This window comes from Antedon bifida, chromosome 1, assembly GCF_963402885.1.
Source record: "Antedon bifida chromosome 1, ecAntBifi1.1, whole genome shotgun sequence".
Taxonomy (NCBI): Eukaryota; Metazoa; Echinodermata; class Crinoidea; order Comatulida; family Antedonidae; genus Antedon; species Antedon bifida.
The window spans coordinates 18,869,028-18,882,041 of record NC_136226.1 but is presented as its reverse complement, the minus strand read 5'-3'; the positions used below and the strand labels follow the sequence as shown (position 1 = coordinate 18,882,041).

The following is a 13,014-nucleotide window of genomic DNA, read 5'->3' as shown; positions in this document are numbered from 1 at the left end:
AGACGAGCAGGATTGCATTCAGAGACGGAACATAAAAACTTTTTGTTCTATTTAGTATTTTTGCACAGTTATTTAGCCATATAGGTCCTTATTGGTGGAATTTGCTGCAAAACTACATTAAGGATTAAAAGGACATTAAAATATTTAAATCAAAATTTTAACAAGGATTTATTTCAACAATGTTCTAAATTGTAAATTTTGTGAAGCCCCACCAAAATGTAATATAGACTAAACTAAATGAATACAATGTAACTATAAATAACATTTCAAAGGCTTGCCATAAAAACAACAAGTTTTTCATTATTTAGCTTAGATTTAGATTGATTGCTTAAAATAGCTATAAGGTATTTAAGGATAAACATACAGTCATACAGGTCACAGCTATTCAACAAGTTTAAGGAGGATAGTATATGCCATCAAACAGCATGAGGTGGATTTCACTTACAATTCAAATATATATTTATATTTTATATCAGTGCTTATTTCAGGTGAAAGATATGATGACAGTGATATCACTGTCATTTAGTGTAGCAAAAGATGGCTTTGGCATCAATACAAAAATGTGTGGATAGCTTTAGACAATATACTGTAGTACATATTTTATTTATATACAAAAAATAAATGTTGGAGTGCAATGGTACAAATAATTTCATAAGGTAAAAGATGAAAATAGAACACAATCCTTCCTTGTGTTGTAATACTATATGATCACATAGTTTAAAAAAAAGTCTCCTGATAAATATTACCAGTAACTTTAACTACATTTTTTCCGAAATTGAGATTTTTGTCTTATTTGACTATTGAGGGTATACTCAATCACTTGAATTTACCAGTTATCCCAAAATATGTCTACAAATATGAAATTTGGCTGCACCTGGCCTTAAAGAAGTAAAAACTGTATATTAATATCTGTCCATTTATTATGTTACCTGCTGTCTTGTTAGCAAACTTCTGTGGTTAAAACCTACCACACGCCATTTGGCAAAATGTCAATAATACAAGCTGAGATATGACCAGCAAAGAATTTTCAGCTTGGAAATGAAACTTCAAATTGAAAGCATAACAGTGCATGCTGGCATATCAGGCTAGTCTGTTATAAACATTCGAAATATGACCATCATGAGTGATATAACCACAACTCAAAACCTTAGTATTTTTAACTAGTTTAACTTGTGTATGATCTCTTTTCTTCCTGGTGATCAAAACCGGCATCGGAATTTTTTTAAACACTAACTTATCCTTGCAACTGCCAGCAGAAACAGGCCCCCTCTTTTCCATTGTACACATCAACAGAAGTATTATGGCACTATATTTATTGTTTGTTTTCTCACAACCATGTTTATAATATGAAAAATAATTTCTTCTGGGAAAAAATTATCTGAAAGAAACCAATGAATCTATGCAACCAGGAGAATGAGTGCTTGATAATTTCAATGAGTATTCATAGTATTATAATATATTATGCTATATTAATATCATTTATGTTGTTATGGAACACTATTTCTAACCATAATATCTGCATTCAACACTGTGCAACATTTTTTTAAATATAAAAGGCAGTACTTTCAACTGAAATAAAATTGCTTACCTGAAATCTTGTTGTTGTAACTTAGGAAAGAATGTTGCATCAAGGTAGACTGACATTAAGTTTGAAAAATCGGTTGAATTTTGGGTTGAAAATGGGTACGCTGTATAGTCACTACCTGAAATTAATTGTTTTAAATAATTTTTAAAGACTCTTTCCCAATATTTTGTTGGTCTCTAGTATTTTAAAGTGGAGGTGCACATAAATAATTCCAACTTTTATTTTATTCAGTTCATAATAAACATTACTTTCACCTATATTCAAGTATTTATTTTACTTCTTATATGCTACATGGTTATAAAAAAAGCATTACAAATTCATTACAAACCTTATTCATTTCAACCATGTAAATTGCAAAAAAACGATGCATTTTTAAAAATTCTTAAAAATTAGATTTAAGTTCCAAAAATATTCTACAAATATGTTTTCAGAGGCTTCGTAAGCCACATTTGTCATTTCCGATGTGTTTTTTAGGGGTTGACCAATTCATTTTTGCGAAATAAATGTAATTAAAAATTATGTTAATTACGTTAATGACTTTCTCTGGAGTATCGCTTCCTAGATCTTCACGATATATAAAATACTGTAATGTAATACAAATTAAGAGAAAGAATGGTTATTGGGAAATACATAGACTGATCAAAACAGGAATGTTTAACCATAGGACTAGACCAGAGGGACATGGTTATGCGTTTGAACCAGAAGCTAGGCCAAAGATGTAAACTCAAATTACTGTAGGTCTAGGCCTCAGCAGTGAGACGAATGGAGAGATTGACTTCACTTGATTGGTGTCATTGTGGAAATTGCCGTCATTGTGGAAATTGCCGTCATTGTGGAAATTGCCGTTTTATAAATATATTCATTTATGATAAATTTATTTTAGTTAAGATCATTGGACTACTGACTCATCTTATTTAGCCTACAGTACTTCACTCACTTTTGGTGCGATCGTAAAAAAAAAATATGGAAGGACCATAAATTTTCAGCAAGAATACAGGGCCTTCCCCGATTTAACGGGTTCTGCCAAAAAAAGACAAAAAACAACAACCAGACAACCAAGATTAACAATAATTACTAATTAACTAAACTAAATTATTACCTGTGAAAGCATTCATAAATGTTGATAATGAACGATTTAGCATTTTGAAAAATGGATCTCTGCATGGATATTTTTCAGAGCCGCACAATGTTGTATGTTCCAAAATATGTGATACACCTGTACTATCCATTGGGGTTGTACGGAATGCAACACTAAAATTCAATTGATATAAAAGGCAAGATTTTACATTATATTTACAGCATACCTGTATATTGACAATATAAAAATTGGACCAAAGACAAAGAATCCAAACTGTAAAATTGTTTGTGTTTATACACACTTTTATACAGCATCTGCAATTACTCACTTATGATTGCCATACTTCAGCATACTGTATAGTTATTTTTCTAAGCTACTTTAGTACTTTATTATTATTATTAATAATTAATTATTATCAAAATTTGTCTTCCCATTATTTATTATCAATTTTTAATAGATTTGGTGGGAAAAAGTTTGGAATTGATGATGGTGAGAAGATATTGTGGGGAAAAAATGATTTAGAAAAAAATGGACAAATAGGGGCTGATCCAGGATTTTGAAATAGGGGATCAAGTATTTGAGAATTATAAAGCCTCTTTATCCCCCGCTCTAAATCCACACCTGCCATGTATGAGTATGGACTCTCACACACAGTAGTAATTTATGAAAAGATGTTTTGTCTCTACATTTTTTCACCATTGTTTTTTGTGGTTGTGGTGAAATAAATAAATGAAATGACAACATGTTTACCTAAATACATTGTTACAATCATCTCTTGCTACGTGTAAATGTTCGGCACCTGTTGCATCATGGGATAGTTTTACAGCCGATAAATAAAGCTCAGGAACATCAACAATCTGTAATACAGTACAACATTATATCTTGAATGATCATATGAGTAACACAAAATGGTTTAATGGATGGTGCTCATCTTCTGTCTGAATCATAGATTCAAATCTTGTACAAGCCAGTTTTTTAGCATACTGTACACTTATAATATTAGGGACTTTACGCATCAGGACGGAAAGCGCTGGATGCAGCATTTCACACTTCAATTCAAGCCTTGCCTACTTTTTGGGAATGTCTCAATCTCTTGTCCACAATTTTCTAGTAGCGATAAATTTACAAAAATGAAAATTTCACTACCATAAAACTGATTTATGGAAGGTAAACAGTGCTTAGTTATGGTTATTCGCCAATCACTAGGCTCAAGAATAACATTTCATGCTCCGGTGAACACAGGCACTCTGTTCACCATCTTAGGGTCTGTTTCTGCTGAAAAAATCAAAATAATCGATTTTTTCCAGTCACCGCAAACCACAAAAATAATCGCGTTGCAATTGAAAATTGCTACGACTTTAATCGGTTATTCAGGTAATCGGTTTTTAAAATCACGTCATCATTCCCCCCACAGCGCATTCAAGTTATGAAAGGCCGATGAGAGTTGGTTTGTTTACATCCTATCGCTGCGTTAAACTCTCACATGTAGGATTAAAAATTACTCTTTACGTAAAGCTATATTATTTGTAAAACATCTAGGCCTACTACCGTACCACATACAACAGAATAATGATGTTATATTAATAAAGACACGTCGGCGAGAAAAGTTCGTTTCGCCGTTCGTTGGTTCTACCTTCGGCCTGCTAGGCCTACTATAGGCTATATATTTCTACCGAAACAGACAACAGGCCTACAAAAGGACATGTAAAACATCGTTAGCCTGGACTGGTGGGATGTAAGGGTGTACTTGTAACACAAAATCCTGGAGTCTCTCGGTATAATTCTCCCCCACAAAATAATAAAAATCAAATGTTTAACATTTGATTGTTATTCGGTCTACATCGCGATCGTTGTTTTGCTGATCGTCGTCGTCGATATCGCGCAAATAAACAGCATGCTTTGTGACGTGAATGAGTTTGCCATACTCTAGAGGTCAAAGTGGGGTCAATAATCGCTATTTGTGTTGCAGCTCAAAACTGCTCCGCAATAATCGGTTAAAACAAGAAATAATCGATTAAAACACGCAATGGATTGAGTGTTTTTAATCGGTTATTTTTAATCGGTTATTTTATTTTGCGCCGTTTCTGCTGCCCAAAAATAATCGATTAAAAAAATAAACGGTTAATAATCGATTATTTCTGCTCAGCAGAAACAGGCCTTTAGTCCCGTCCTGATGCATAAAGTTTGTACTATAAAATTAATGTATTTGAACAATTGAGGAATTGTTGCGCCATGTTTGAACTCACTTTCTGTACAGTGAAGCCATGTATCTGCTGACCTGGTTTAAATGACTCAATCCGTTTTATAGCAGGCACTGGTGAAGCAAAATTGGCTGTGTACAATCTAAAATTGCATCGATTGTTGGATTGCCTTGAAAAGTAAAGACAGAACTTATGAGTTTTTTTTTACTATAACATTGATATTATTTCAAATTAAAAAATTAAATTTCAGTAATCACTGGGAGGTTTAGAATAATGGTCTGTTGTGTTTATCTAATGATAATAAAGGTTTTTGTAAAAATTGTGAAAATTTATCTGTGATTTGTGTAAACATAGCGATTGATATGATTAATCAGCACTTCTACATTGTAGCTAGGTACAAAGGAATAACTTTCACACTCAACAACACATTAGATAGACATAACAGGATGCATAAGGTTCCCAATGATTCAAGATGGAAGGCTAGCAGAGGATTAATTGAATAAAAGTTATAAAACAAATTATGAATATCTTATATTCGTAAAATGGAGTGAATCATTCTATTTTAACTTGGCTCCACCTTGTTAAATAGAACAGTCCAGAAATTCAACTTTAAAATTGCCCTTGAATCTTTCTGCATGATTTGCTTCATTTATTTTCTCCTCCTTATAAATAATACATGTAGGCATATCATTTAAAGATCATGAATTGTCCTCCAAAAACTGAATCGAGTTCCCCCGGCTTTAAATAGTACTGTAGTAGTTAGGCCGGGTTCGTTAGGCCTAGCTGGTGTGTATGTAATATTGTAATGTCTGTAATGTCGTTCTCCTCAATAAACAAAGAAATATTGTTTTTGTGTAAACTGAAAAGTAGCATTATAGTCCAGTCAATCTAGCAAATATAAGGGGGTGACCCACCACTAATTGCAAAAGAATTTATTTCACTGCAGTGCATTTCAGCATGGCTCCCTAATCAACATACTAAAAGTCCCCAAAAATCCAAGTATGGGAAATTGGCTAATTTGCATAATATGCAAATTAGCTTCCGCCATTAGATAAAAATCAAAATATTGCCATAACTTTGGATTGGACTGTCCGATTGAAACAAATTAAGTGTTCAAAGGTATGTTGTCATGGTCAGTGAACAAGATAAACGTACTTTTAAATTAATTATTTTATTCTAATTTGCATAATATGCAAATTAGTTATCGAAATTGGGTAAAACAGATCAGAATTATGCTAAAACTTTAGTTTGGATGGTCTGATTTAAACAATTAAATGTTCAGAAGTATTAATGACCAATTAACATGATAGCCATACTTTTATTTCAATTTAGTAAAATGCTTATAATTTACATAATATGCAAATTAGCTCATAAATAGATGTACCTTTATTCTAGGTATAAACATTAGACTGGAAACACCTAACAATAAGTGAGTAAGGTTTTGGCAGAAAATCAGTCATATATCAAAAAGTCAGCAAAAGTATTCATAATATATTAAACAAGACAGTCATACCCTTAATTAAATTACAGTTTATGAATATAATTTACAAAATATGCAAATTACCAATATACTGGATACACAAATACACAACAAACAAGTGGGGTTTTCGCTGAATAAATGAACCATATAAAAAAGTCATCACATCTATTTGTGAATGTTGTACATCATGAATTTTAGGCTTTACCATGCACTGCATCCAGATTGTTAATAGGAATCAGTTATATAGATCTTAACGTAAACAACAGGAAGCTTAAAATGAACTCGCAAGAGAGCAACAAAGAATTTGCTGTGGTATTTGCTCTTCGCCCCAAAAGGCTTGGGTGGTCAGGTCTAATGCAGGCCGTACATCATGGTAATTATCCTGGAAAATCATCGGTGCAATTCCTGCCCATGATAGATTTAAATCCATCTGACATGTCATGTATCTTCTCCACACTCTCGTATGTTTGTGAACAAGCTAAGGCATACAATGTCACACCTGTTATTACATTTGATCAACCACTTTGGTGAAAAGCCATGATGATCATCGAATCTGAAGTCCATTGTCCTGAAACTAGGGGGCTTACATATGGAAATGAGCTTCTTGGGCTGCATTGGTCACCTTATGGCAGGAAGTGTTCTACAAGAGATTCTTGAAGTAGCATATGCAGGAAATGCCGTAAAGCATATGCTGAGTGGAAAAGCAATCTCCAGAGCAGTCCGAGGACATATCTTGGTTGATGCTGCCCTACATACCATATTACTAGCTAATGTATATAATCTTCCTACATCCACTTTTCAACCTGATCAACTACAACACAATCGAGACACGGAAACAACATGAGAGAACGATCCAACAACAGAACTTTCAGAAGAAATGGAAGTAGAAGTTGATGCTGACATTATTAAAAAAAAACGGCCAGATCAAGATTTGCTCGAAGCCAGTAAGATTTTGGATAATCTAATAAATGATCCCGACGCTCATATTGACCTTTCCTCTTCAGATGTCCTTACAAGAATTACTCATAGATTGAAAGAAGAGCGGAACTTACTTAGTGATAAAAGGACTGCCCAACTCTGGTTGCAATATTTGGACAAAAAAGCAGCAGTAAAGGATATGTTACCTTTTTTTGCTGCGGCTGGGCATAACCTGTACACAAAACCTGCGTATCTAGTACTCCTAATGAGAAGTGTCAAAACAAGTGGTGGGTTAACGAGAGGTAGAGGCATGACAGAAGTTCAACGGTTGACCTGGGTACTGGGAATGCCTTCTTGTGCCGAGGTAAACTTTGCAATGCAAGAGCTCACCAGTGTTAACTACAAAACTAGTGAGCAACACAAAGACACATCACAATCTCGTCAAAAAAGAGACACAGAAGATACTTATAAACTAATCGAAGTGTTAAAGGAGTGGGATCCATTTGGTAGTGAGTCATCACTGCGTAGCATAGTAAGTGGTGTTGCTGCTACTGACAATGTAGATGTTGACCAGGCAAGGTCTGTGGGCCAGCGTATACTTGAATCGATGGTTGGAAAGAACATTGATGAGTTCTTATTCCAAAGAAAAAAAACAAGCAGTCACACTTGGATCCAAAACAGCTGTTGTCATTTGCGGAGATCCAGTCCAAGTTGATTCACAATTACTCTTTCAGCGATTAAGTGTTATCGCCACATGGGAAGAGGAAGAAGATCCTGCAAATGTATTTAAATATGAACTTTTCAGTCATTCAACTGCATTATTCGATAATGTAGGGCTTCCCAGGGAGCCAAATAAGGCGACACTAGCCGATGCCCTTTGGGAGATTGTCAAGCAGGATCAGACAGACCCCCCTAATGATCCACAGTATGTGCTTGATGGTGGTGCCCTCTTGCAACGTTTACCATGGTCAAGAGGTCAAACATTTGACAGTATTTGTCATAAGTATGTATCATATGTGACAAGTCGGTATGGAATTTCAACTATTGTATTTGATGGTTATGAAGACGGACCTGCAACCAAAGATGCAGACGTACAGGCAGTTCCAAGGGACCAAATGTTTTGTTTACAGGAGAGACTTCGCTAATTATGAAGAAAAATAAATTTCTGACCAACAAAGTAAACAAGCGACGATTTCTTCATTTGCTCAGTTTACACCTTGAAAAGGCAGGTTGTACAACAATTCATGCCAAAGGAGATGCAGATATCCTAATTGTCAAGACAGCAGTTGAGTCAGCAAGGGTTGTTAGTGACGATACTGATTTGCTAATCCTGCTGTGCTATTATGGAGATACAATTGAGAAGTACCTCTTTTTTATACCAGAAATAAAGGCCAACACCAAAAAGCACAAGGTATGGAACACAAAGAAAACAGTGATGATCTTGGGGAATAAATTATGTTCCAGATTTCTCTTTGTGCATGCTTTACTTGGATGCAACACAACGTCGAGAGTATTTGGTATAGAAAAACATGTAGCACTAAAGCAAGTCCAGAACAGTGTTGATTTCCAGCAATTTGCTGACCTGTTTACTAAAGAGGGTGCGACAAAGAAAGATATAATTTCAGCAGGAGAGGACTCTCTGATTCACCTCTATAAGGGCAAGTATGGTGAAAGTATAGACGTTCTACGGTACAAGCGATTCTGTGAGAAGGTGGCAAAAAGTAGCACATGTGTTGAACCTCAGACATTGCCTCCAACATCTGCAGCTACCATACCATAGTCTGCGAGTATATTTTCAGATACAAACATGGAAAGAGACTGCTGCACAAATGAAAGCAGAAGAATGGGGATGGAAGGTAACTAATGGACAACTGCTGCAATTAAAAACACATCTCCCCGCTGCACGTGAAAAGTTGATCAAGATAATCAGATGTAACTGCAAAACCGGTTGCAGTACTAGCAGATGCACTTGTAAACGATATTCAATTAGTTGTACATGGATATGTGGGGTGTGCAAAGGTTCCAGTTGCACAAACTCTTCTTCGGTAGATATAGATGATGTCAGTGATAATGATTGATATGCTTTACAACATTTGAAATTCCAGAATCATAACTAAAAGTTCTTTATTTATTCCCGATTATTTTTAAGCAGGTAAAATCAAGAACAATAATATTACACTGAACATACTTTAGATGATCCGAATTTGCATAAATTATATGCAAATTTGATTTAAATTTTAAAATCAAGGTGGTTCTTTAGACATTGTTCAATTGAATCCAATTTTAAGATCCTTGTTGCATGATTACCGTATGAAGGAGCTTATTAAAAATTATACATAATCCTATTACCGTAGTTCCCCGGGTATAATCCCACCCCCCTTGTACGTGAAATTTGCCCGAATTTGGGAGGTGGGACTATACCCGGGGATTTCCCGCTGCATGAACTGAAAATGACGATATTTCTTCTAGCTACGATTTAGGCTATCTAAAAGCTATATTCCGATGTAGGCCTAGCAATTAGACGGCCAGGCCATCTAGGCCTAGGCGGCCTAATTGGTCTTACCTGTGCTATGCCTACCGTATAGATTTTCCCCGAGATTTCTACTTAAAAAATACCCTAAAATGTGATCTAGGCCTAGCTTCCTAAATCGACATGAACTCGATCATACGAGTTCTTCATGTTCACCCACACGCTCGAGCTCTCTGTGTAAATCGCATTGTTGCTGCATGTGACACAAACTCTACTGCACAAGCCGGTCGGTATAGAGGGCGGTGTTTTTTTGTTTTTTTTTACGGTAATCAAGCATGCACAGTAGTGTAAACAACAAGAAAGAATGTACACGACGGCGAAAGGATGTACAGAACGTGACGATCGGGGCATGCTAGCCTTAGGTTGTATTCAACTTAACAATGTTCGATGAGTTTTAAGTCAGCCAAATTCAGAGAAATTACTCTATTTTTTTGGTGAGAAATTGACGTCGGCCTAGCTAGCTACAGTAGGCCTAGGCCCACCTCTGGCCTAATGTTAAATTATACACTGGGACTTTGCCCGGGGATATGCTTGCGTGCGAAGGTAATCGTAAAGTCGGGGGTGGGATTATACCCGAGGTGGGATTATACCCGAGGAACTACGGTAATGTTATTAATATGCATATTTTCATTTCGAAAATTCACTATTAAAACAAAAATACGACATTTGCAATGTTAATTTTGCATAATATGCAAATTTTATTCAAATTTATTCATAACGCATGTTTACTCTTTCTATTGACCATAAAAATGTGAGTTTTAATGCTTAGTTTGATTGAATTGCAGCATTTTATGCACATTTATAAAAAAAAATAGATTAATTCATCATGAAAAAAGGATAATTTGCATATTATGCAAATTAGACCAATTTCCCATATTGGGATTTTGGGGGACTTTTAGTATAGTGTTTAGGGGACCATACTAAAATGCATTGTGGTAAAAAAAATTCTTTTGCAATTAGTGGTGGGTGAAGGTACTATTTTGACTGGACTATTAATCTATGGCAACTTTATGTCAATGGCTATCAGTACCAGATGTCTCTAGCTAGGCTATTATATATGTAGATGGCTACCTGAACCAGTACCAGCAGAGTATTAATATTAATAATTAATATTGATAATAGGGCCTAGTCACTTTAATAATGCTATAAGCTAGCCTACATTTCATTTCATCTCATGTGTTAGGAACCATTTTGGTCCCGATCGTCTCATTCGCTGGGCCCGATCGTCTTAGCGCAGGGCCCGATAGTCTTTTCGCGATATGGTAAAATCGATCACGTTTTATTTTGGTTCCGATAAAATCCGAATAGGATCGGTATTCAGTATGGAGCGTCGCTGATATGCTTTTGTGGTTGTAATTGGTTCTGGTCAATATTTGTTAGGTACTGTATAAGGGATGAATGTTATTTAAGTCTAACAATGTATATGATGTTTGTTTTCAATTTATTTACAGGTGGTTGCAAGAAGTTTGTGAATGTGTGCTCTTTGACAATAAATCAGAAATTAATAGTTAAAATTGTTTATAATTAGTAACAGAGTAAATTACCCATGAGACGCTTTCTATGCCTACAATACAAGTGGATATACTATAGTACGTGTTTTAGGGTAGGCCTATTATAAATTATATAATATTGATTGAGGAATGAATAAAAATCATAAATTCAAACTATTTCCACTTGTGGTAGGCAAATGTTACCGTTTTGGTGTTTAGTCCTTAACACGCTACGTTTTATTTTAAAGACACCTTCCCTACAATTTGTGACGTTTTGTAAAAATAATACATATATATTACTTTAAAAACATTAAACCAGGTCATTCCTTGTCTTAAATGTACGTTTTATGGTAAATTATGATAACAAGTGAGAAACAATGCACTACCTAAGTAGCTCGCGCAACCTCTCGTGGACGGTCTTTAGGCCTAGCCTAGCTAGGCTTAGTTTTGTAGGCCTAGCTGGTAAACATCGGTAACGTACGAACATCGTACGCCAGCTATATATATATAACTATATATAACTATATATGTATAGTTGCTGCATTAATTGTCTTTCTATTTTTGCCAGACTTCGTTGATACAAATTGGGGAAAACCCGGTATTTTCGCTGAAAAGTTAGGAGTCTTCCATTTGTTTTGGCCTCACGATCGATCGAAAAGTGGGTGAATTACAGAAGAAAAACAAAAATATCAATCCGCGCGCAATGCATTTTGGGATTTATAGCGGGCCGCTATAATTATTAGAATCGACTTATTTTTCACATTTTTAACCATTTAAAGACGAAAAAAGTTATCGCAATAAGACCATATAGTATTATTTTTACATTAAATATAGTTTGTGATCTTAAATTAGATCTAAAAAACGTAGGGAAGGTGTCTTTAAGGGGAATCCCTGGATTGTGTCATGGTCAACAAAATCATGTGCTGAAGAACAAAAGGCGCACAGGAAGGTTTACTCGTCCTACCACCACATAACATTAGCTGACCATTGACGTTCATAATATTAAAATGATTACATACATTTAATTAGTATAATTTATAAACAATCATATTTTTACAATAACGGTAATTTTGAAAAGCACATCTTCTCCTCCTCACCTGTAATAAAGTTAATGAAATATATTATAATTAGCATAATAAATACTCATCGTCTAAAAACGGTAAAATAAATAATCTACTGTACAGTAGGCGTACCTAATAATAATATAAAAACGATCACGAAATAAGATCACGAAAATGTATTTAGTGCGGCAAATACAAAATAGCACGATGCAATCAAATCGATTTAAAAAACACAACCGATATGATAACAAAATGCATAAATAGCTAGAGTGGCGCACGCTATAAAAAAATCCAAAAGTTGGTTAATGGCCCCGATCGTCTTAAAACCTTGTTGGGCCCGATCGTCTCACGCTTTGGGCCCGATCGTCTTACAATGTGCCCGATCGTCTGGGCCCTATCGTCCGTGGTACCGATCGTCTGTTCCCCCTCTGTAGGCCTCGCCTTGTCTAGCCTAGTACAGTACGGCTAGGGCGCATAGGCTAGCTTTAATGTCTTATCTATTGAAAAATGGTCACATGTTAGTCAAAATATTATTTATATCGTCACCTTAATTTGTTGTGAAATGTATATCCTTTGCCCAGGTGTTTGACATTTTCATTTAGTTCCTTAACAACACGAAAAACGTTTTTATTAGTTGTTCTCAACATTTTCAACAATACAAAACACACACA

General features: G+C 35.1%; 1 protein-coding gene across 3 annotated transcripts in view; it reads right to left on the bottom strand.

Annotated features, from left to right (window-relative positions):
- The window catches only part of LOC144844481 (presequence protease, mitochondrial-like), a 74,833-nt gene extending 61,819 nt beyond the window's left edge, over positions 1-13,014 (bottom strand). Inside the window, exons 1-5 of one of the 3 annotated variants that reach the window (XM_078701418.1) lie at positions 12,890-13,014; positions 4,910-5,033; positions 3,414-3,520; positions 2,685-2,836; positions 1,589-1,703 (exon numbers count right to left, since the gene is read on the bottom strand). In XM_078701418.1, coding sequence (XP_078557544.1) covers positions 1,589-1,703; positions 2,685-2,836; positions 3,414-3,520; positions 4,910-5,033; positions 12,890-12,990 — 599 coding nt within the window. In that variant the 5' untranslated portion in view covers positions 12,991-13,014. Of the gene's footprint in view, positions 1-1,588; positions 1,704-2,684; positions 2,837-3,413; positions 3,521-4,909; positions 5,034-12,889 lie in introns of those variants that run through there. The other 2 variants (XM_078701426.1, XM_078701435.1) reach the window with 2 other exon arrangements.